Source organism: Artibeus jamaicensis, unplaced genomic scaffold, assembly GCF_021234435.1.
Source record: "Artibeus jamaicensis isolate MK-2021 breed Jamaican fruit bat unplaced genomic scaffold, CSHL_Jam_final contig_781, whole genome shotgun sequence".
NCBI lineage: Eukaryota > Metazoa > Chordata > Mammalia > Chiroptera > Phyllostomidae > Artibeus > Artibeus jamaicensis.
The window spans coordinates 1,529,412-1,555,581 of record NW_026521968.1 but is presented as its reverse complement, the minus strand read 5'-3'; the positions used below and the strand labels follow the sequence as shown (position 1 = coordinate 1,555,581).

General features: G+C 42.9%; 1 protein-coding gene across 1 annotated transcript in view; it reads left to right on the top strand.

The window, feature by feature from the left end:
- The window catches only part of LOC119056307 (protoheme IX farnesyltransferase, mitochondrial), a 121,435-nt gene that overhangs the window by 84,165 nt on the left and 11,100 nt on the right, over positions 1–26,170 (top strand). Inside the window, exons 5-6 of the mRNA XM_037154695.2 lie at positions 3,967–4,037; positions 21,963–22,195. Coding sequence (XP_037010590.2) covers positions 3,967–4,037; positions 21,963–22,195 — 304 coding nt within the window. The remainder of the gene's footprint in view (positions 1–3,966; positions 4,038–21,962; positions 22,196–26,170) is intronic.

The following is a 26,170-nucleotide window of genomic DNA, read 5'->3' as shown; positions in this document are numbered from 1 at the left end:
TGTATATTGCTCTTCAGAAGGATTTCTGTCCATATGCTATCTCTCAGCATCATTTCTTTGCAGTAATAGTAATCTAAAAATACAAAAACATATTATAATAGAAAAACAAACATATTATAATAGGCATTCAATAAATATTTATTCATTGGTATAATAGTGCCCTGTAGCTTAATCATGTGGCTGTGAGGGGGAAAATGATCCATTTACTACTCTATTAAGTAGAATTATTAAACTGATTATGAAACAGGTTAATATAAATTATTTATTATGTTTATATTGATTATTAACCTTCAGATACTTAAACTAGGAATACTCTTTCTATGATAGGCAAGTTATTTTATAGGTGTGATGTGCGAAATGAAATGATTTGGGGTTGTCAGCTCTATAGTAAGTTATAAACAGTGTCACTACATCTGTCTGCCTGACTTCTCCCACTTTGGTCTGGTAATAGAATTTTTCTCTCCTATAGAAAAATAATACTTGTAGCTTGAGAGGAGTACTGTGTCATTGTATCTTTCCACCAACACACTTCCCAGGCTCACAAGATAGTCACCTCACGCCATGGCCATGATGATGTATGGAGCCACCAGGAGCTCACCCTGTGCCAGGCTTGCTGGGAGGATGAGAGTCTAGGGCTGTCTGTGACGGTTCGCCTGCACACAGGAATATGCCATGCAGGTTCAAGAAATGGAACAAGCCAGAGTCCTGATAGTACACTTGATACTGAATCCAGTAGTATATAAAAGCTGATACAGCCCTGCCCTGGCTCATGTGGCTCAGTTGGTTGGAGCGTTATTCTGTAACTGAAAGGTGGTGGGTTTGATTCCCAGTCAGGGCACAGGCCTGGGTTGCAGGTTCGATCCACCAGCCTCTGTCTGGCTCTGGGTGGTAGCATCCCCAGTTCAGACACATACGGGAGGCAACCAATCAATGCTTCTCTCTCACAGTGTTTTTCTCTCTCTTCCTCTATCTCTCTAAAAGCAATGGGGGGAAAATGTCCTCAGGTGAGGATAAGAAAAAAAAAAAGTAAAAGTAGGTCCAACCCTGTTGTAAGAGATAAAGCCTCATTTTAATTTGAACTAGTTTAAGTTTTTGGTTTTTGTTTTTATAATTTGCAACCCCAAGAGCCTGAGTAACGTAACAGATCATCAGATTGCTGGAGGGCAAGAAATGGGGAGGAATATCTGACTGACTGGAAGGAAGATGGTGAGGTTGTGAACTTGAATAAAAAAGGAAAAATTTTTAAATGAAAATAATTCCAAAAGGTTGATGGATTTTTATGAAGAAAGAGACTAGAAAAGCTTCTTTTGAAAATGTAATATAGACAGAAAATAAGTTTTGTTTTGAAGGAAAAAGCATGACATTTACTTCTTTGCCATACATTGCTCAGATGTTTACAGTGTTTAGTCTTCATGTACTATAGGACACTGGGTGCACGAGGTGTGGACCCACATAGGTTGACTTAGAGTGGAATGAGCAGAGCTGAATCCATGGACATAACTTGTCCCAAGGAGTCAATGTTGGGTCTCTCCTCTACTCCCCTTGTGTCACGTTCTGTGGGCACAGGCAACCTAAAAGGAGGGAGGGCATGTTTTCCAGGGCTTTAGTTTGTAAAGTCCCCAGAAGAACTCCCATTAGCCCAGTTTGAATCAAATACCTACTTAGTAAACCACTCACTGCTGAGGGTAAAGAGGGAGGGAGAGAAGGTATCTGGCTATATGTCCCTTTGAGACCCAGAGAACAGAGCCTCCTAAAAGAAGGCAGGGCAAGCCCGGTCTGGCCGGCCCCCAAAGCAGTGCAGTCTGGGCCACTGTCCAGGTTGTGCTCACTGTAGCATGTCACTTCTGATGGTGTTGGAAGTAGTGAGGAAGTATTAAAAAGGGACAGGACAGTATATTTGTATTCTAAGCGTTGGTAATACTGCACTTGCATTCCATTTTCAATGTCTGTAAGAGGAGTTTTACCTCACTCCTTCAGAAGTAGTTGGATCCAGCTGAAATGATAATATTTTAAAAATTTACAAAGCACAGGAAAAATTGTGAATAGACTAAAGCAAACTATAGGTTCTGGAGTGTTTAAATTTCTCATCTAAATGTACTGTGCTTATGTTTTGAAACTGGTTTAAATATCTAAACCAAAGCAGTAAACCTGACTGAAAGATGCTACAGAAAATACATGAAGAACCGAATGAAGTAGCATGATGAGCTCCGGTCCCTCAATGCTAAAAGAACTGCCAAGCCCTCACTGACGTGAATCTTGATCCTTGGTCAGCACTGTTCTTCTCCCCAGACATGCTTGTCCTGAAAAATTGAAGCATTCATGGGAGTCGAAAGCTGCTGCCAAGTCATGGCACCCTGGAGTTCAACGGACCCATTCTAGACCTCAGTTCTCATCTTTGGGTGGCTGAGTTGCCAGAAATATACAAAAATGTAATATATATTTTTTCATCTAGATGAAATAATTCACTAGAATTCCTGAAGGAGGAATTTGCACGTACACACATGCTTACTTGAAAACTGCCAAGATAGTGACTTATCCAAGAGTTTCTGACGTTGCCAGCATTTAAATAATGTTATCTGTAATTGGAATCCTCATTAGTCCTGTGAAATTAAGTTAGTAGTCAGGAAAGATTATTTCAAATACCTATACAATGTGTTTGAATTGGGGAGGATGGGGAGAGGGAGTAGACAGAACATTTAACTGCATGTAACTTGAACTATTCAATAAAGATTACAGATTCCTATAGGCAAAGAATTTTTAACACTTAAAATTATGTATTATTTTTAAATGATACATGTTTTTTGTACTGATGGTTTATTTTAAAAATTACTTACTGAGTGCCTACTTGCACAGCTCTCTCTAACATTAAGAATGCAAATTCAGGTATCTCAGGAAGCATGCCATTTACATAGATCATAAGACAAGATGAACATATTGAGAAGTTAAATACTTTTAAATAGCGGCACTATTGAAAGTAATGGAGAAGAAGCTGGTATCAGTCAGGGTTTGATAGGAAGGTCAGAATTGCTGTGGGTGGTATGTGGGATGAGGTATAGGGTTAGGCCTGGTGTGACTCCAGGAGTTAAGCAGTCTCGGTAATATCGGCGAACCTGTACCTGGTGCTGTTCTGACGTAAGCAAAGCCATCAATCAGGAAAGCGGAAAGTGAGAGTAGCCTGGCACCTGCAAGGTTGAACTGAATCTCATAAGAACAGACTGGAACTGTCTTGTGTCTCACACTTCCCAGCCAACAATGTGGATGATACAGGTGACCTGCAGAAAAGCTAGTGCCTTTCCTCAGGGAGCAGCGTGTAGGCTTGGCCCGGGACTATGAGAAGCAGGCAGAAGCTATGGCTGCTCCAAGCCAACAAGGCAAACCAACAGATCCACAGTCGTGTGAGCTGCACCAGTGTCTGACCTTACACCAACTTTCCACGTGTAAGCCTGGCTGTCACTGCATTTCCACCTTCCAGATCTCACGCAAGCACCCCTTGTGGCTCTCCCTAACCTACAGCAGCTGTGTACAGTAAGGGGAATTCTGGGCAACCTAGTTCCAGGCTCGATGAACTTGACACATCACAGCCATCAGGGCTCACCAGGTAGGCTTGGTACTCAGTTACAGCTTCCAGTCATTTAACTTCAGATAAAGCAATAGCAAAACCATTTTTATGTCAAACACGATGAAAATGTCCCTCTTACAACCTGAAACAGTGGCTTGGAAGAATGCAGCTGTACATTTAACAAGTGGTTTTCAAAGCAGATAAAGGAGGAACGGTGTATATTCCTAACAATGTGTATACTTTTTCAATGTGTCTGTCCCAGGAACTTTTCCTCCAAAGAGGACCGAGAATGTTAATTTGTACTATCAAAATTAAAATCAAATTTACTGCGAAAAATTTGTAGAACTAGAGCAGAAGAATTGTGTCACTTTATATTTAATGTTTTCTTTTTTTCAACTTCTTTGCAGTTTTTTGAGGTGCCATTTGATTCTAACATGAATAGGACAAAGAACAGACCTCTGGTTCGTGGACAGATCAGGTAAAATTATAAATATAAGTTTCACTTTACAGAAACTTATGTAAGTGAATGCACTTGCTTGTTCATCCTAAATCATTTCCCAGTCTTTTGCCTTGAGCTGTGAACTGAAAATAATATACCCCTAAAGGGGCACATCAGTGTGCAAACACAGTACTTTGCCACTCTGACGAAAATCACTGCAGAGCCCTGAAAATAGGTCTAAGATTTGCAGCTTTGTTGTGGGAGTAACCCAGACAATAGATTTCTTAGTCAGTTTTGAGACTCGGACTGGTTTCACTTGTGGTGGTAAACTCATTCTATTCATACAAATGATGTCTGACAAATCCATAGCGGGTCACAGAAGAAAGTTATCTCTGAAGCCTTGTTTTTTCAGATACACTGATACTGCCATTGTATGCCAAGTGCCCAGTAAATTACTGCCTCCATTACTCTCTGTGTCACTAAATTCAATTAAGTAGAACTGAAAGGCATATAAATATTTTAATACCACTGATGGTTAATAATTAAACATTTTACTTCCTGGAGACCTTGAAACTGGCGTTTAAAATATTTTTTACTCCAGTGGATTATCATAAACTGAGAAGAATAAAAAGAGCCAAATGGTTTTTTCAAATCAGTGAAGCCTCTCTTCATATTTCCAGGAAATGCCCCCATGGAGTCTCAGGTTTAGTGGGGTAACACTTGTGGATCAAATAGTCACACACTTCAGTAACACAATAAAGGAAATAGATGCAGATACAGCCAGAAAGTCTATGTAAAAGTGATTTTTAATACTAGCTGTTTTTATCATTCAATTCTTAAATGACTTTAAAATACCATTTTGTTGAAAAGAGCAATAAAGTTAGGTGAAAGTGTATAAGAACAGAAATCTCACCTACTTATATTTTATTTCCTTTTTTGAAATATAAATAATGCTATCTGCTTTGTTTATATTTAGAAAATGTCAGAGTACTTTTGAGACAAGTTGTTTTAGGGGAGAATGCAAACTCTCTAACGCATGTCAAAAGCTAAAAGGGGCTCTCACCACTGGTTAAGGCACAGGTAGGTTTGTAACTTATTTGAAAACTCTGTTCAGTCATTTTTCCTCAGTCAAATTGTACTCTTCTTTAGAACCAAAGGATATAAGGGGTTATAAACCTAGCAAGTAGTTATTAGGCACATCAGATAAAAACCAGTCATTCTCCTAGGAGTGCATCTGACTTTGCCCAGGATGGTCACTTCCCGCACTCAGGACAGCAAAATCTATCAGCACTTCCTGGACAGAGCCCTGGTGGGCGGGGTCCGCAGCACAGTTTTTTCAAAGAGAGAGGCCACAGCACAGGTATTAATTAGGCTTTAACTTCATCTTCTGTTTGCAAAACTACCCAGGCAGAATCTCCCTTGTAGATAATCTTAATTTCTATTTTAGAGAGCAAACTATAGGCCTGAAAAACAGATTCAAACTTATTTTTATATCTAGAATCTGTTTTATTAAATAGGTACAAGAGATGTTAAGAGCCTGGGGCAGAAATCTTGCATTGAGAAGTATAATTTTAAAACTGAAGACTTTGTATCCTGTCAGTGTTTACTACAATGCAGTAAACTGTTATCTGCTACACAAATATTTTATGAGTGGGCATCTGTGGGGGTGTAGTAGAAAGCCTTGTGTCTATTAACATTCCTCTCTCACCTTTGGTGTTTCTCTCATTCAAATGGCTATTGAGCATGTGTGTACAAGTATAGCCACTTTATTTTGAAATGCTCTTTTGGATATTTACTGCCCCATTTGATTTGGGCTGATAGGCTTTTTGTCTCTGTATAACTGCATAGGTTTTGTTTACCATTGAGCATGTAAGGGGTGAGTCCCTGGCACTGTTGATGGGTAGTAGGAGAGTAGGTCTGGGAAGAAAAGCCTTGGAAGTCTTACCATCGACAGCTCGTTTAGCCTGTGTCTGTAGCTTGGTTTCTATCCATTATAAAGACATTCTATAAATTTTATGGAGAAAATATATTTCATTGACTTCTTAAAGTGATTGCAGTTTACTTTGAAATGTGTTATTTAAGAAACATATGCCTGCTCTAGTTGCTCTGTGATTTCTTGAGGACCTGGAGAAATAATCTAAAGGAGCCCTTTGCTCATGTGCGCCTGTCGGGGCCCAGCCGTCCTGTGCTTGTAGTCCTGTCTTCTAGAAAAACGTGGCCGGTGGGTGGACACTTGAATGCCTTACAGAGCTAACCCAGAAGATAGTGTTTTCTGTTTGCCCGTTTAATTTATTCTTTATTCCAGAAAGGATTAGCTGTATCATAACATTATCATTGTAAAATGGAGAAGTAGGTGATGAAAGACAAGATTGTAAAAAATAGAATTTGGGACAAATGATAAGATCACAAGACAAGCCTATCAAATTCACGTAGTAATATTGTACTGTGAATTTCAGCCCATGTTTCCTGCTGGCATCACAGTTACATACATCATAATAGTAAACATGAGACAGACGATGTTCAATTTCTCTCAGTGTTCAGGTGAGAAAGTGGTAGACCCAAGTGTTAGGAATAACTGGCTGAGCAAAATATTGGCCTAGGCCATGTGACCCCCACACCCTGAGTTCCTAATGACAACAGGTAATTGTCTCTAAAACTGTGTTGGCCATGAGAAGAAAACATTACTCAAGAAAGACCAAACTTCTGCCTCTTCTTAAAAGTGAGAAGGGACACAAGGGATACTTGGTGATGATATTAGAAGAATGTCCTACTGACTTCTATAGAAGAGAGAAATGGATTTCTAAGGCATCGCGGTGTAAGCCAGAGACAAAATATCAAAGAGCTAACAGCTCCCAGTGAGAACCATTTAGACTGTATGACCTTGAAGCAGCTGGGGAATAGGAAGTTCTTGACCAAAGAGAACAGCCCAAGGATGCATCTCTTCTAGATCCACTTGTTCTGAGGGTCAAACAGAGACAGTGAAGGAAGGAGGGGAGAAGATGCCTGTGTTACGTGTGTATCTGGTGATGGCTACAATCAAAAAGGTGATGTAGGAAAGCACCCTGCCATGTGGTCTGACTACAAAGGGCACTCAAGGTCAAGTTGTTGTTGATGGGCATTTGCCCAGGACAATCCTGCTTTACACCTGTCGTGTCACAGCAGAATCACTGATAGTGTCCCTTCTCACTCTCAACAATGTCCAGTTAGGGTGATAACGATATGCCATCTGATGGTGAGGATTATGATCACAGAATTTCCTTATTGGAAGGCCATTGCGTACAGATTCCAGCTGCTTATTTTGTGCAAAGAAGGAAGAAACATGTAAATGGAAAGTATGATGTATCATAATCAGGTGACACTAATGCAGGCCTCCTTAAATTGCTTTTTAAAAGTGACACTCAGGATCTTCATGTTGTCTTATAAATTGGAAAAGATGAATAAGGTCAACTGACTTGTTTGGATATTTCTGGCAAAAAATGCCATGGCTCTGAATGATCCTTTTGAGGAAAGTTTGGCTTAGTGCCCCTTTTATTCTCTGGCAAAGAACACTTTAGAATTCATATGTCCTACATCAGGAACTCACATTGAAGGTGAGTAAACCCACTTAAGTCAAATTCCTGTAATGTGATGAAGGTAAATATCAGAGAAGCTCACCTTCTTATCAGATTTGGTGTAATCCAATTTTAACTTAGTATGTGGATCAAGCTAATTAGCCATTTCTAAATATGTATAATAGAAAACATATCAGTCTTCAGATATTCTTCATATAGTAATGAAAACTGCTCTCTGACTACACGCAGGCAAGTCATCGAATGAATCTTTCAACATCACAACCTTCTCCCATGTAAGGGGGTCATCATTCCAACCATGCTCATCTCATACATAATGTTGTGTGGATTGCAGTAAGATCAGGAAAATCATGTAAAGAAAAGCTCATTGTTGGGGAATGGGTTTAAAACTCTAGAGAAACTCAGAGTTGTTGGCAGAACTTTTATCTGTTTTCAAAATTTGCTTTAAAATCAATATTTCAGTTTTGATCAGGCAATTCAGAATAATTTCAAGGGAGAAGGGGAAGAAAAAAGCAAAAACACTTGGCAAATAGGAGAACTCAGAAAGTAAAAGTTACATGTTTTCATTATTACCCTTAAGTTGGCACAAGCACTCTGTGGAAAGTGGGCAGTTACCGAATCCTTTACCCACAGTGTCATCACCAGGACGTACACGCCCGTGGAGGACGCTGTCCCCCAAGAGCAGTGTGCTTATTGCCAAGCTTATAAAGAGGGCAGTAACATGGTCTCCATCCTCTTAGAGTCTCATGGAGGAGGTGGCCACACATGTGCATGAGGAGACTCAGTGGAGAAGCACAGGTCACCCAACAAGTGTGTTTTTTAAACATGCCCTCCAGCCAGGCCCTGTGTGGGTACCAGAGGGGCAGTGATGAGCATTAAAATGGGTGTGCCTGAGTAACAGGGGGTCCACAGAGGAGAATGTCACCCAACCTGAGGGGTCAAGGGTGACATGGAAGGAATGAAGTCTTGATGCTATGAGCCAGTGAGTGAGGACTGAGCCCCCTAGCTGTCCCTTGCCGGACTTTTTGCTCCTCCTCTTCTGGCTCCTTTGTTGGTGGTCATGGTCAGCAGCCTCGTCCTCTTGCCCTCCCCCCACAGACGCCCCATTCCACACTGTCTGTGGCCACAGCCCGCGATGCTCTCCTGAGCCTGGCCGTTTGAACACTGCTTTGGGGGTGCCCCTGCAGGTGGCTCAGATTCCTACATCTATCCCAATTCGTCACTTTCTCTCCCAAACTGTTCTTTTCATTATATACTTGTTAATTTACATTCCAAAATCAGCAACTGCGAGTCATTCTGGACTTTCTCTTATTCCCCTCACTGACTCCCCAGCAGGTTGGGTCTTTTCAGTCTCCTAACCTTGGCAGTGCCTTCCCAGTCACCCTCTGCTCTTGTGTCGAACTGTCACCGCTTGTGTCCCGCTGACTCTTCTGCCTCCTCTCGAACCCTTTTCCATTGCTCTTCCACTCAGCTGCCAGGTGGGTTTTCCTTAAGTGATCACATTGGTTTCTGACTTAAAACTTTTGGGGATTTCCTAAATATAGTTAGGAAAAATACTTGTTTTCAGTTCTTCACTGTTTCGTATAAGGCCTTTCCAGATCTGATCCTCCCCAGTTCTTCCAGCCTCGTGCCCACTGCACCCCCTTTGCTGTTATATCATGACTAACTGGGACAGCGGATTTTTTAGAGGTGCCGTGCTTTCCCTCGTCCCTGCGGGGGGCACCTTGCCCTTTCACGGCCTGGGTAGGTATTGTGCCAAGTGTTCCTTCCTCTGGAAGGAAGCTGTTTCCATGCTCCAGTGAGGTGGCATTGGCATTCCCCCTCTGTATTCTGTGTGCACACCTCTGTCCAAGCTCTACAGAGCAGTCTCTCTGCTGTTTCTGTCCCACGCCTCTTCATCACCATCCTCCAGGAGTCTCTCCAAGATGAAGACTGCGGTTCCTCAGAGAGGACTTGCAGGCCCGCGAGAGTGAGCAGAGATACCTGTCACAGGTCCAGGGGGTGGGAGGAGCTGGTGAGAGCAGGGACTAGGGTGGTCACGGTGGAGGTGAGCATGAGGCTGCCCACTGTGGCCCACAAGTTCAGGTAAATTGTGCCTGTTCCCGTCTTCCTGCGGATCACTGGTCTCCCACAGAAGGACTCTGCCCATCCCTGCCCTCTGCCTTTGCTTTTCCTGTCCATTTCTTCCTACCTTCTCCCTTTTTCTTTCTTCTGCAACTTTTGTTTCTTAAAGAGTATCTCTGTGCTGTCTCTGTGAGTGTCCACCTTTCTTAAAGTCTGCAGCACTTTGCATAGGTATTGTATAACTCAGTATAAGGTAGAACAGCAAAGGAGCCATGAGAACCTAATTCCAGCAAAGCAGCAGCTTCACTTCCTGGTAAAATACTCACAGCCAACACAACAAAAACACAGCCTGCCTCTGGTTGCTGGTGCTCAGCTTGAAGACAGAATGGTATGGAGACTGTAGGGACCTGAACCCTTTAGAATTCTCCATCTCTTCTCCACTGAGAGTCATACTAAAGGCAGGAGAGTGTGAACGCCCAGCCCTCTGAATGTTAACTTCTCTTTCGTTCCCCCGTTTTTTTCTATTTTTTTATGTATTGATTTGAGAGAGAGAGACATCGATCTGTTGTTCCGCTTCTCTGTGCATTCACCAGTTGATTCTTGTCTGTGCCCTGGACAAGGGATCCAACGCACAACCTCCTCTGATGAGAGTAATGCTCTGACCTACTGAGCTACCCAGCCAAGGCCTGTTCCCTCTTTTAATATAACTTAGTGATTCTCAAGCTTTAGTGGACAAAGTTATTTTATTTCTCTTTCTGGAATTGTACACATGTAACCTTGCATGTACTTTGTAGGTGACTCCAGGTTATTTTGTAGGATAATTTTGTGTATAATATATTTTTCCCTTAGAGCTGTGCTAAATAGACTGCAGCTCCACCAGGTTCCAAGAAGATGAATGCGTGCATCCAGTCCCATCACGGTGTCATTGTCCATCTGGGGCTGTCGCCGTTTGTCTGTATTGTTCCAGACAGTGGAGAAAATGGCATGGAATATATTTGATAAAGCAATAGTAAGGTCATTGACTGTTTTTGAAATAGTCAATTACAATATAACTCTTACCCTTTATATTTTAGGCAACAGAAATTTTCTGTAATTTTTTTGAGAATCAAAGGGGAAAACCTTTACAAATAAAGTAACATTCAATGAGAATATAATCTATGAAATTGCATTGTAATTTGTTTCATTTCCCCAAGGAGAATTCAAAGGCTAGTAATTATCACTTTACTGCCTACATAAATGCCGATTCTGTATGTCGAAGGTATCATAAGAAAAAAAGGAAGAGGAGGGCAGTGGGGGTGGGGGACAGGAGGAGGAGGAAGAAAGGAAGGAAAAGTTTGTCTCCCTTATCAGCCATTTCAGAAAATGTTGCCGCTTCTGTTTTCCTCACTAGTGAAAAGAAATTGCATTTTTGTACTAAGATGACATGTTTAAATCCATCCCACTCTTGCAGGGACATAGAAGTTATTAGTTATTCTGATTGTCTAGTCTGGAGAGCGCTGTGGCCTTCTGTCTGCACAGGTGGTTAATAGAAGCATCCTTTTACCACTCCTGTTTACCAAATGTAGTTCTGTGGCAACACTTGACCTCATGGCTCTCTGCTCTTCACTTCCCTCTGGGGCCTTTGTGGTAGAATTCTTTATCAGAGTCTTTAGTGGCTCAGGGCCACTACATATATTTGAGTCCACTGTGTCTCACAGCACTCAGGAAGCATCCGAGATGCACGTGAGTGAAGTTGGAGTCACAGTGCATGTGGTACCATGTGTTCCAGTACTTGCATCTGAGGACATTCAGAGAGAAGTGCCCCAGAGTCAGAATGGCGCTGTTATAACCTCTGGTCTTGGCTCCTCACCACAGAGTTCATCCCTGTTAACCTATGGCTGAATTCCCACGTCTGTTCCCCTGAGGCTGAGTGTAAGCACAGCCTGTCCCAGCTTAAGGGATCCATGCTGCTGGTCATCTGGACACATGTGGTAAAGGAACTTGTCACAGGCAAAGTCAAGATATGGTTTGACACTTATATTTCTCTGCCATTTTTACATTCTTACCAGTAATTTCTTTCCTTCAAGTATTTAGTTCCTTGAACACCTTCCACCTAACGAAGCTCTGTGGCTCCTTGCCACATTGGATAATTGGATGAAGTGGATTTAGTGGTGTCAGAGTGGTTGCAGAGAGGGGTCAGAGGAAGAGGTGTAGTTCCATGTGAATGTCCTCAATAGTTCTTCCTAAGATACATCTCAGTTCTTCATAGGAGGACTAAGCATTTTTCCACAGCAGATAATAGCTGCCAGAACCCAACACCTGTGTCTGGAAGTTGATGAGGGTGCACAGGGCCTTTCGGACCCTGCCTCTACTGTAAGGTTAAGGTCTGCATGCTCTAAGACCTAGACACCAGCTTGCCTGGAAGCAGGTGCTCCGTTCTGCCTCTCTTCAGGGTCTCCCTCAGTACCTCTTTCAATGCCACTGCCCCATTGGGTCCTTTCCTTTTGACAGAATATCTGGACAAGCGGTCCTTCTATCTTAGAGATAAGTCTGTTTAATCAGCCGCCACATGTAATGTTTCCTTCGTTCTCCCCTTTTTGTAGCCAGACTTCTGGAAAGACTGGTGCACTCGCCTCTTCACCAGTGAGGGTTTAGCTCCCACTCTCACTATTTATCTCTGCTTTTCTCTTTACTTCCTCTTCATTGTTCTCTCTCTTACTGGCTCTTATGATCCCACTTTCACTTAAATGGATGCATCTTCAACATGGTAACTTTGCCTTTGCCCCCAAGGTCTTCCAGCTGAATGCTCTGTCCCAGTTCCAAAGCCTTGTGACAGAAAATTGGATTGCCCAAGTTCAGCGCAGTCAGTGGAAGGAGTGTGGCAATGGAATGAGTATGGGGACAGCTGGGGGAGGGGGACAGTGCCCAAGGCTGCCTCTTCCAGGTCTGCGTCTGCGTTAGGCGAGCCTGCATTCAGCCAGACAGGCATCTCAGGCCCTGGCTGCACTGCACCCGTATATTTCCAGCATATAAATCCAGCTCCCACCCCAGTACACACACTTTATATCAAATTCTTTCTGTCCTTTGCAGTCAAAGCCCAAGGTAGACATTCTTAAATTGTTACTGAGACACACTGTAATTGTTACTGAGTCATATTTCACCTCAGGTATTTGTCCTCACTCGCTGTCTGCCCTGTATTTGGCAGGGACGTTTGGAGTGGTCCCTGATTCCCTTAAAGTGGAAATTTTCTGTTTTATGTTTTTCTCTTTGTTTTTAGAGAGGACATATGGCTATAGACACCTTTAATCTGCCATGTTTATCCAAATTGAGACCCTTCAGACTTAAATTTCTAATGTATTTTATACATTTATTTTTTTAGTAATAACCTTTTTTCTTATCCATTCTAATTTAATCTTTCTTAAGAATGTCAAGGCCTAATGTTTTCTGTATACATTTTAGAATTAAATAATTCCCTTGTCTAATTCAATTCATTAAGACTTTATTGATTACCTATAATGTCACCAGCACTGTCCATCCTGTTTTTATAATGCTCAAAATGCTTATAATCTCAGTGAAAAAAATTAGCCAGATGCATAAAATGCTTAGCAGACAGGACAGAGGAGCCCGTAAATATGTATTGAGTGAAATGCATGAATTGGTACAAATGAGCAGTTCTCTGGGAGGTCGGAAAAGAAAATTCGAGTAAGGACAGACTGGACAGTGAAGCCTTCCTGCAGAAGTGGGGCCTGGGCTAGGCCTTCCTTATTATTTTAAAACACATCTGTATTTTGATTATGTCTCCTTTGATTATCCATTTTTCATCTTGGTGTTTTTGACAGGGAAATAATACATGTCAGCAATAGTTGTTCCAGCTTAATGGATCAGATGAGAGTGATCCATAACTTCTAAGCTTTGGGTGTGGGCTGTAAGCTTGAGAGATAGAATGATAAGGGCAGAGTGAAAGGTTATTTAGAGAGGATAAATTTAAACACTTGGAATTGGGGCTGGCCAATACCTGGTTTTTCAATGAATGACAAAGATTGAGTTTTCAAAATGAAATGGATTATTTAGCTGGCATTATTAACTTAAAGAACAGGGTTTAGCTTAAGTATTATAGGGATTTACAGGAGACATTTTTCAAATTTACTGAAGGTTTTACCAGTAAGCACTTAAGCAAATGTAAACGTTTTACAAGCTGCAGGGGACCAGGGAACATTATCCATCACCAGCCACACCAGCCCAGTGGACATGCGCCCGGACCAGGCTAAGGCTCTGCAGACCTTCTAGAGATTGTTATGATTAGTCTCTTGGTGTGGATATATTGCAAATGTAATAAGAACATAAACATTTTATATGTATGAAGATTTTCTGTTTTAGCATTAACCGGTCATTTGAAGTAGCAGGAAGAACAAATTTGTTCTCCACTTAATAATAGTGTGAACATAGAGAACTTTGCTCTTAAAATAAAACCCTTCAGCATTATGAACCACAGTGTGAAGAGTCAACAAAAAGTTTCTGTGTATATCGGTCACGCCTGGTTGTCACAACAGCTATGTGAGAGGATCACTGAAAGATAGTCCTTTCTCTCTGTGTTATAAGAGAAAAGAAAGCATTTATAACAATTTGAAGCATTGTGAACATTTATGGACAGTCCTGGGGTTGGGGGATTCTGCACTTCTCATCCCTTTTTATAACCACAGATATTCAGATATTTTAATAAATATAAATATGAAGAGTTAACAATCACATCACAGTAACCAACTTGATCACTTGTAGCCACTTAAGAGGTCATAGGAGCAAACACCTTTTATTAATAATTGGAGTCATTTAGTCTGATGTCCTATACTTTATTTCCTTCTCTTTTCAAATAAGGTGATGGGAAAGTTTTGACATGATCAAATACTCTTCTCATTGATTGGTGTTGGGTGAGCCATGGTGAGTTGTAAGATAGTATTCTCTTTTGCGTTGTTATTAAGTTTGTTTCAACTAACATTTTGGGCCTCCATCTTGGGTGCAGGGAATATGAAGATAAATGGAACAAAGTACAGGCACTAAAATAGCTAGGCTGTGGTGGGACGGGGAGGCAGGGCCACAGGCCTGTAGTCCTAAGGACAGAGAAGTGCTGTGCCAACCACAGGGTGGGAGGGAGAGGAAGGGAAAGAGGCTTAGGGGGAATGTTTCTGGAGGACTTGTATAGATGTCTAGGCAGCATCTCAGAGGGTGAAGAGGCAGTGCTCATACCAAAGACAGAGAGGTGTTGGGAGGAGCGGGTTGGGGAGGGTGTGTTCGTCTGTTCTAACCAGGGCCAAGGAGCTGATGTGTACAGAGGGGCTTTCCCCACCTAGACCACAGACTGCGAAGCAGCAGCAGCCCGCAGGCCAGATCCTGAAGAAGCCTTTTTCCTTTAGCCAGCTGTGCTTTTCTACATTTGCCAACATTGAAAAATAGAAAAATTTAACATTAAGTCCCAGATTCCTGGGCTTTTTTGGCACATTTCCTCATTGTATCTGCCATCCAGACCTGAGCAGCAGTTCCCACAGTCCTCACCACTCATTTTTCGGGTGGCCGCTCCACTTCCGTGCACTGCCGAGCCTGTCCCTGAGGAGGTGTGTGCTTGCAGGCACTGTCCCGACCAAAGACTCAGGTTCCCAGTGTGGGGTGCAGGAGATGGCCCACTGATACTTTAGGTAGGTGAGCTAAGCTGCTTTTTTCTTTTTTATACAATCTTATAAATTAAAACGAGAGGAAGTTAGAGAATTAAACTATCTGGCTCAACCAGAAAAAAAGGAAAAGCATATATCTCCCATGTAGCAGGTGTTGCAGGAGCTAGGGTAATGGAGGAACTCGTCAGTGGTCCCTGAGCTCGAGTTTGGGCACTGCACCGAGATTGGACCCTTCCACTGGAAACTTCATATTCATGAATGGGATCAAACAAGAGGAATTTTTCCTCTGAAAAGTTCAATCTTTGTACAAATAGTTTATCCTTAATTTAAACTGAATTAATGTAGCTTAATTTTTTAAGTCGCCCTGTGATTCTTCTTTAGAATCCCTGAGATTAGAAGGCTGAATCTCAGGGATCAACAATCAAGTAAATGTCTCTTAGCTGTTTTTTCTCTTATCTCTCCCTCCTATATTAATAAGATGCATGCAATTTTCAAATTCTCATTCAGCTCAAACCTGCTTTCTCTTTGAAAAAAAGAGTTTTTCTAATACATGCCACAGTCCCCATGTTATGAATATAACCATGTCCAAAATACTTCCTTATTCTTGAATTTCTTTTAAATATGTTTAGACATTTAGTTTAATTTTTAAGTAGGTTACCATCATTTTTATGTGATAGCTTTTTGAACATTATTGTATAATTTTTAAAATACATTCCTTGTCATCATTTTCTTCACATATTCCCTAAATCGTTAATTTATGTCAATCCTCTGCTACCTTGCAGTGTCTACAATTTGAGACTTCTTCAAAAATAGAAAACTCCTAAATAAAATTCTGGGGAGTCATTTTTAGAATAGTTATGTGTTGAGGCTTTCCCCAAGAACTCTAACCAAAGCTCAAATGTCAAATTTACATATGAAATTAAAGTTAAATTGGCTTGGTTTGATTAAAGTTTAGGGTTTTCTTTTGTTTTTGAAGAAGGGAAATTTTATTTTGCACTTTAAAAATTATTTATTCTGAAATAATGACCCAAAAGCATGAGATTCATTTTTGTTTAAACCAATTGCCTGCAGAGCTGCTTAAAATATAAAGCTTTCTTGATTTAACATAACATTCTGTAGCCCTCTCTGATACATTACTTAAACAGAAAAGCCATAGTTCTCCAGCAAGTTATTTTAAAAGTCAGGTAATTTAAATTACATTTATTAAGTGCAATAAATAGAAATCAAATTAAAGCTTGTATATTTCTTCTCATTTGTTTCTAATTTTTGTAGAAAACTCCACTTTGATCAAGCTACTAAGGATTGGTGTTTAGTAAACTAAGAAATATGTTTTAAAGGAGGAATAAATATCTCATAGAAACAATGTTGAAAGATTTCCCTCACTCATAGTCTATTAGTTCCATTTCTACAGTAGCCTTGGGCAGGAAAGGCAGAAGTAGAAAGATCCCAGGCACTGATGCTTGGTAGAAAAAGATCTCAATTTAAAATGTAATTCAATTTTGGATATGAGGTTGGAAGTAGATCATCATTCAACTCTCAGCATGAGCCATAAACCTATTTTCATAAGTGAGTGAATAACTAGAAAACAATTTTTTAGTTCAAGAACATCACTACATTTTTCTGCCATCATCCCCCCTCCATCAAATACAGCTATTTTTCTTAGTCACACATTAATTATTTTATTGAAAATTAGAATATTTTTGTAGTATCATCATATCTCCTTCACCTGCTTTTCTGCTCTTTGCTATACAAATTTATTCCAGGGAGAACCACTCCCTCAGAGATATTAATTTCTCTTCTTAATAAAGGTCATTACAGAAACCATTGTGGATGCACAAGCACACCAATAATCTTTAAAAATATTTTGCATGTAATCAATCTAGTTTTTCCTCATGCTGGATTAAAAAATAATCAACTTGATATATCTTCTCTTTATCCCAGAACCATTATTCTTGTAAATTCTCTCCCTACTTGGCAGTTTCAAAAAGAATTCTTTGCTTCTTTTACTGATGTATTTTCATTGTGTACAGTCCTGCCATTTATCTAGACAAATGCTTTGTTTATCTAACTCTTACTCTTCCTTCTTTCAAACAAGGCTTCAGTTAACTAGTAAATAAAACATATAGAGCTTTTATATAAGGCTATATAAAACATGACAAAGTTATCCTACCCCCCAAAAAAAAACCCTCATGAAAAGGAGACTTGGGAGAGACAAATTAGGGCCCAAAATAACTGGTACAAAAAAATTCAGACCTAAACAATCCCCACGTCCCTCTGCCCAAGAGCCACCCTGGAAAGAGCAGTGCCTGCTCTCTGCTAATGGGATTCGCCCCACCAAGATACTTTGGAATATCTCCTAGGTAGATTCAAGGACAAGTTAGGTGAGCTCTGTGTCTTTCAACTAGCATTTGATAAAAATTGTGTGGTGCGTGCGGTGTTCATGATTCCTCAAAAACACCCAACATGAACTTTCATTTTTAGGCACATGGGAGCTTGTCTCCTTGCTGGTCACCCTGGCAGGTGGAGCCATCCCTCTAAGAAGCAGATCTGATCCTTTTCCTCCCCTCTGTCAAAAACAGAAAACTTTGTTGACTCTGCACTTGCCCAGAGGAGCGTTCAGATGTCTCCATGTGACCTCGTTAAGCTCCCTGCTCTCTAGCACGCCCACCACTCATGCTGCACCCCAGGTGTGTGGACCGCGCCTTGCTCTCTGCCCTCTGCCTTCCTTCTTGCCTGCTGCTTCCCTGCCCAAGACACGCTTCTCTGCCCTTGCTGCCCAGTACCCACCTGTCCCCTAGGTCTCAGTTTGAACAACATTTTCTAAAACCTTTCCCTGCGTGCCTGCACACTGCCCATCAGTGCCTGCAGACTGGTTTTCTCTGTTGCACCACACTAATTGTTGCTGCCCTGTTAGCTGTCTCCCGCTACACAGCAAGTGCTCCCAGGGCATTGCTCCTCATATCACATCCCAGGTCTGCTGCTTCTCCTCTTCTTTCCCCCATCCCCTTCCCCTACCCCACTCTCCTTCCCCCACTCTCTCTCCTTCACTCCTCCTTCACTTCCCAATCCTTTTCATCTCAGGGAATGTAGGAGAAAGTTAGGCCATTTACACAGTGGGGTAAACTGAAGGAGCTTTGAAACCCCACCAGAGTCTGCAACCAGCCTGAAGATTCCAGCTCTCAGCAGACCCAGGAAATAAGGGAACCAACCAGTAAGTCCCGCCACATCTGCTGTGTGCCCCACATACCAATAGGGGTGGGGGGACCTCAGGATTAAATGAGCCAACAGGTGAGCCAGAGTACAGGTTCTGTTTCAAAGTTGTTTACTCATTGACTCAGTTTCTCATCTGTAAAACGAGGATCATCCATCTTAGTAAACATGTTTTACATTAATTTTTGTTTTGTTTTTAATGCCATACCCAGTAGTGATGCAGGTTCTGAAAACAGGCTTTTCCTGATACTGCCGGTGGAAGTCTCGACTAGTATAAACTCTGCACAAGAGTGCAGACGTCCAAGACGTCCTGTGGCACACGTCCAAGTTCCTAAAGTACACAAGATCTCTGAAACCTTGCTCAGTAGCCTCGCATGGAGGAATTTATCCTCAGAGTTTATCCTGATTGGTGCTCTATGAACAACAGTCTGCGTATATAGTATTCAGTCCAACATTACTTCTAATTAAAGAAATGGAAAAATAGGAAGTGTCCAAACAGGGTATTTTGATGGAATTCACTGTGGTATATCCATAGAATAGGCTGCTGTATAATTATTAATGGTGACCAAGTAAAAGAATTCTTAATGGCATAGGAAATTATTAAGATCTATTGAAATAAAGTAGGTAACAAAACCACAATGCAGTATGTTCTCAGTTATTTTTAAGTAGATAATATTACTAGGAAAAGGTTAGAAAGAAATTAACTAGTATGTTTGTTTCCCTGAGTAAATAGTTTAGAATTTCTTTTTGATTTTTGGTAGTTTCAGTTTTTCTGGAATGAACATATATTACTTTTATAATATGCTTTAGAAAAAATAAAGCATCACGGAAATAAACCTCCCAGAGTTTGCAGCTGGGGCCTTTTTGCCCACCCCATGAGAAAGCCTAGGCATCCACCAGTCCAGGCTCCCAGGACCAGGAGGGGCTGGGTTCCTCCAGGCAGCAAGGTGCTGGGAATGATCCTGGCTACCTGGGTGAATGGTCTCATTTCCACGAATGTGCCTTGTCAGCCCACTCAGTTTTTATTCACACCCCTGAGCACACTGATTTAAACCCCAAAATTAAGCTTCATATGAGGTTTTCTGTAATTTTGAGAAGGGTCAGAAATGAAACTAACACATAAAATTGTCTGTCTCAGTAAATTAAATTCATATGTGCTTTTCTGAATGGGCTTTCATAACACTAGTACTTTGGAATCCATCTGGCTTCCACAGACCTTGGAATGAACAACCTTTTTTTTTTTTTACACAAGGTTCAATTGAGGAAAAATAAAAATATTTATGAGCTACATTTTTCTCCCACCCAAAATAAAACTAGCTTTTTAGAATCCCATAAGAAAAAAATTGTTCTTATAAGCCATATTGGAAGAAGACATTTGTAGTATTTGCAGTGCTTTTTAGCCATTGGAATTCGCCTCTCTGCACACATATGAGATGAACAACACAGAGGCGTCATCCTAAACTTTTCTGTGGAAAATTATGCTGTTTGCTATCCCGGGAAGCCAGGTGAGAAACTGGTGTTAGTCGGTGCTGAAACAGAGTTGGGGAGCCATCAGGAAATTGAGGGATCAAGGAAGTGAAGACATGTAGTCCTACTTCATCAGGAAGTTTGGGTTTGAGGAGGGTTAGTGAGGACTTTGGGGTAACACAAACAATGTAATTGAGCTGAGGATGCAAAAGGTCAGTAGACAATGTAAACAAGATAAGGACAGATTCAAGAGGGAAGTAAATAAGAGCAAAAGTGGAGAGTTTGTCTTTAAAAATAGAGATGTTCTTCTCCTCCCAATGGGAGAAAGGTGCACAAGGAAAGATGAGGGGGAAGGACATCCACTGCAGGCATCAGGGGCCAGAGTGGATCTGGAGACCAGAGAAGGATGGAGAGGAGCTAAAACAGTCACTTGCAAGGAATGGGAGAGGAATCCTACTCCACTGAAGCACCAGCGCAGTTAACACATCCTCTTGACATGGGGCCAGTTAGTGTGATTGCAGGGCTGTCTCCAGCAGGAGTGGAGATGCGGGTCATTCAGCAGATTCAGAGATGGGAATGGTCAGGGTGGGAGTGGTGGAAGGAAAAGGCAGAGTAAAGACAGAGGGGGCCCCAGGAAGGGCTGTGGAAGTCACTGACCACAAGTCTTGGAAGAAGAGGGAACCAGGCCTGGGGGAGGAAACTGGCCCTCAGGGCTGACAACGCAGTCAGCATCTTGACAACAACATATTCCTTGTAGGTTCCATTTTTCCCTCAAACCCCCTCCTCGGGGTTCTGTCTCCAGGGCAGAGCAGCCACAGGCCTACGAGGAGAGTGCTGGTCACCATATCAAAGTGGGAGCTGGAGCTCAAGGCACTGCCAGCTTTGTGTTCTGTTTCCCTGTCTTCACTTGGCATTTTCAGCAGATGGGCTCTCCTGTCCTTCCAACCCCGTTCCCAGCTGAGTTCTAACTTGTAACCACGGGACTTCTGCCCTCCCGTGGGAACACCGCGGCCCTATGCACAGGGCGAGGGAGGGTGAATGATGGTTGTCTTCTTTGGGGAACTGGCCGTGGCCAAAACGAGGCCCCCGAGAAGCTACACACCGTGACCCTCACTTCCCAGTGAGCAGGTTGTGGAGCCCGGCTGAGTGGTGTGGAAACGGTCTCCTCAGCAGCAGGATTATGGCTCCTATAAGGGGAAGGCAGGCTTGAGTAACTTCTTGTAGGCTTCTTTAGAAAGAGTAAATGAACATGCATAGACATAGGAACTAGTAGATCCAATTTATATACATTTTCACAAAGCCTTCCACAAGATTCTGTATAACATTTGCTCTAAAAAAGTAGACTTTCTTGAGAATCGGGCTTATAATCATCACTACCATTTTATAGTTTTATTTGACAATTTTCTTTTCCATTTATAACACTGCAACCTCCTCTTGGAAGTCCCGTACCCACAACCCAGCTGTAGCCTTGGCACCGCGGAGTGGCGCATGTTTCAGTGCCCATACCCCACTGAGCCTGCCATGTACTACAGAGGGCCTCACGCAGACACACTGCCATAGCTATTATCACTAATTAGGTGGTGCTTCCCAATAAGGTATAAATCAATGGGCAGAGCTCCTTCCAGAAGGGAGACACTATTTTTTTGCCCAAATCTCACAATACCATGTTCTGAGTGGTTTATCCATAGCTATCACTTCCCACTGACTGTAAAACAATGCTGTGCAGTGCAGGCACATGTCCACTCTCATGAAAGCCCCATGAAGAGAGACAGTAATTAAGCGACGACCTCTCCTATACAGGTAAGCTGAGGGAGGCCCACATGTCCCACAACTGGGGGTCCTTATTTTAAGTTTCGTAAAGAAGATGCCCCATAATAGGGAGAGGCCATCTCAGCACTGCCTCCCAGGTCTCTCGGTCATATGGGGGGCATTCTGTCCTCAGCAGCTCTGACTACAGTGTGTGGCTCGCCAGCCTGGAAAATGACAGCTCTGTGTTCTCTGCTCTTCCCCAGCCCGTTGCTTGCTGTGTCCTTTGCCGCTTGCTGTGCTGTTCCAGGAGTTGCCCTTCTGACCTGGGGGGTGAACCCACTCACAGGAGCCCTGGGGCTCTTCAACATCTTCCTGTATACCTGCTGCTACACCCCGCTGAAGAGGATCAGCATTGCCAACACATGGGTCGGAGCCGTTGTCGGAGCCATCCCACCTGTCATGGGCTGGACGGCAGCTACTGGCAGCCTCGATGCTGGTGAGTGTCTCACACATGGCTCAGCTTCTGCTCAGCAGACACGCAGCACAGGTGCCTGATCCAGGTGCGCAGAGGCTCTTCTGTGAGCATTAGCATGCGCCGGCCAGAGACGTTTCCTTCCCCTACCCGCGGTACTCAGCATTCGAGTCCCCTCTTTTCAGTGCTGATTCTTTTGGCAGTGCACAGACAGGGTGGTCTGAAATCCTGAGCTAATGGGAGACTAGGTCTTCTGGGCTTTTCTCTAAGACTTGGGGAAGCAACTCTGTCTCAGCCCATGAAAACAGGTATGATAAAAAGAAAGTACCTAGAAACCACCAGCCACATTAGCACTGGTGAGGCGTTTGGAGTGCCCCGTCCCATAGAGCTGTCTGGTCCCAGGCCTCCACACCCCTGTCCTACTGAGGGGACGTTCCCAGGTCGGCGGGCCTGCTGCATTAGCTCTCTTGTTCCCACAGATCTGGGTATTTCCCCTCTTAGGAAAGAACAGATTATTTTCATTAGTTTCTAATTTATTTTTATATGATTTGCTTAAATTGTTCATGCTGCCTACAGTAAAACCATTGAGACCTTCCTACATGTTTTTGGTGGTATGTCACAGTGAAATTTGTGGGGTGAAATAGCCCATTTTTACCATCTGTAAGGGAAGTTTCACAGCCTAATTAGTCAAGTAATTAGTGTGTTTGACCGACACTTAGGAAGGAAGTGGTGAGGTTTCCTGCAATATATGTAAGTACATATTTTTCACATGAGAGATCAAAGGCAGTTGACCATAAACCGTTGCCTATAAGCCGCATTTCTGAAACTTTTCACAAAAGCTCATAGACTCCAATCTGGCAAGCTTACCAAGATGATTACACCTTTTCTATAATTGTCTCTCAGAATGGTTTTCATATCCTGTAAATGTCAGCATTCCGCGAATCTGCAAATGCAGTATTCTACAATGTACGTGCTTGTTTGGTCTCGTCCACGTGGGAGGCTCATTCACCACAGAGCTGAGTGATCGAGAGCAGTGGCTCTGGAGCAGGGCCATCTGGGTTTGGAGTCCAGTTCCACTACTCAATAGCTGGCTGCCCTTCAGAACGTACTTGACCTCTTTATGCTGTTGTTGCTTTATCTCCTCTACATGGACCTAATAATGGTCCCTTCTCCTGGTGTTGTGAGGATTAAGTGAATTATTATTAAGAACTACTAATTTATATAATGGGTAAATTAATACAGATCAAAAAACTCATGAGAATTTATTGGTATGCAAACTCTGAGCAATGATTGTTACCTGGCTGTTGTTTTGAAGACTGAGGTGCCTCCTGGCTTTGGTGGAAAGGAGTGCTGGGTTCATCGGCGTGTCTGTGTCAGGTGAGGGAGGCAGGGTGGAGCACACTGGTCTGAGAACGCTGGACTAAGTGATGTCTGAGTTTCCCCCAAGCCCCAGGGTACAGTGTAAATGTAAAGAATACTCCTGCCTTCTACCGAACTCCTGATCAGATTTCTCCCCCACCTCACTTCTGCGTGGAGCCTCAACCTTGACTTGATCCAAACTCCCTGTCTCTCTAACCCAACTCTCCTCTCCCTTCCTGCCCCCTCCAGATGTTCTGGTGATGGCCCACTCATGCAGAGTGGGGGCCGTGAATGAAAGTCAGTAACTTACAGGTTCTCCACCTCAGCATCACATCCACAGTGATGTTGTGCTCTTGTACTTCACACTTGGGTGCCCTGCTCTGAGCCACCCGCCTGTCCCTTAGAGGCGGCCTGTACCCAGTCAAGAGGCCCAAAACCCTATTCAGTCTCCTTTAAGCTGGAATAAAGGAACAAGACACCTCAAACTACCTTTTCTGTCTAGGGAATCCCAGGCAAGGCCAGGGTCAGGGGCACGTATTACAGCTGCAGGGACAAGTATCCCTGGAGACGAGAGAGAGCGGTCACATCCGGGCCATGGAGAACATGGCACCTGTGTTGTGCAGGGTCCTAGGACCCTGGTTCTTTCCGAGGGCTCAATGCCCTTGTCTTACTCCCTGGCAGTTCCCTGTGAAGAGTGGAGCCTCTGGACATATGGGCTGGAGTTGCATCCTCAGAGGCTAGAGAGGAAAAAAGCTTTCAAAGTCCTGCCTTTAGGAGCTGCCACTCAGGCAGGAGCCCTTATTGTTCGGGAACAATCTGAATTTGGCTAAACTGCTAATAGGTATATTTTACATAAAATTTTGGATATAGTCTTTCTGGAATCCAGATTTTAGAGGCAGAGCTAAGAGCTGTGCAGCCACAGAGAGAAGTGCCCTTGGCTGTGTGTGAGATGGACTTGTATCATCCTTTTTCTCCCATCCTTAAAGACACATCACCAGACACACAGTAACAGCATAGTTCACTGCCCCCGTTCTAATTGACCATAGGTCAGATTATGTACCTAAAGTCTCATCAGGTTTACACTGAAAGAATACTGCTACTTTACATAATGCTTCAAACTGCTTCAAAGAAAGTTTCAAAACATTATATTGATAGAGCAAACTTGAGATAAGCATGAAGTCTTTTAATGAATGAGTGGTTAAGTAAATGCCTTCGATTTTACAGATGGCAAAAGTAGGTTAATCCATGGTCAGTTGCCAAATAGTCACTCAGAGTACCACACAGGAGTAAGTGATGCAAAGAAATAGGCATCTGAGGGAATCCAGTTTGAAGATTTTTATTACTGGGATTTTAGGAACTAGGTTGAACATGATTTTATGTAGTTTTGCTGTCTTCTAGAACTGCACTATCTAATGAGGCATCTACTAGCCACATGTGACTTTTAAAATTTAAATTGAAACTAAATAAACTCACAAATTCAGTTTCAGTCCCTTTAGCTGTGTTTTAAATGCCCACAGCCGCCTGTGGCTACTAGCTGCTGTACTGACAGCAGACGTAAAACATTGTCACCCCACAGAGAGCTCATTTAGACAGCACTGCACAGAAGAGTCAGTTGGTGTCCTTGTGGGCCAGCGCCCATCTTCCTCGTGTGAGTTTATGCTTTATATAGTAGGGCCTTGTGTGAGACTGTTCCCATGGTCCAGTATAAGTCTGAAACAGACATGCTTAAACTTGGTGCACATCAGAGTCACCTGGAGGTTCGCTAAAACTAAGACTCCTGGTCCCACCTCAGGGTTTCTCACTCAGCCTGTCTGCGCAGGGCCTGCCGGTCTGCATTTCTAACAAGGTCCCAGGTGATGCTAATGCCCCGGCACAGAAACCAGAGCTTGAGAACCACCAGCCTGAAAAGACAAGCAGAGAGAGCTCCGGCTGCCTTGGAAACACCCAGGGTTGGGCGAAGGCCCTGGGCAGGTGGTGTTATTTGAGATGCTTGAGTGGTGTCATGTGTATTAGCCACAGAGGGTCTGCTTCTCATCTGAGTGCTTATTGTAGGGGACTTGTTTGCTCGAAAGAACCCTTCTAAGAAAAAAATGGCTCCCAGGGTTTCCTTTCTTCAGTGGTATCTCCAAAACATTTATCTTTGAACCTTCAAAGACTAATCACCTTGTAGAAGCCCATGGGTAGATAAGTTGGGGTGGGAATACTGCGTTGAACCGTCCTGATAGTGGGCAGAGAAGGGGGCGGGAGGGAGGGTGTGAGGGAGGCTGGGAGACTGGACTAGGAACTGCTGGGGCTTCACCAGCTTCATTCCCAGCCTCACTGTGCAGCTGTGTGCAGGGGACTGAGAGGTGCAAATATACCAAAATCCAGTCCTTGCAGATCACATCTCACTCAGTGTCGTTAGGTAATGAAACACTGACTGAGCTAAGCCTTTAGCAGGAAAAGGGTCCTCAGAAGGTTGCAAGACAACCTAACGCGGTATTGGAGCACAGTAACTTCGGGATTAAGTCACGGTAAGCTTGCCTGAGAAGTGAGAAGAGCATGTACACAGAGGTTTGTAGGCCTGAGAGCCAGAGTGGAGGCAGGAGGCTCTTGGAGGAATTCTGCCGTGTGAAAAAGCAGGGTAGATACACTGCAGGC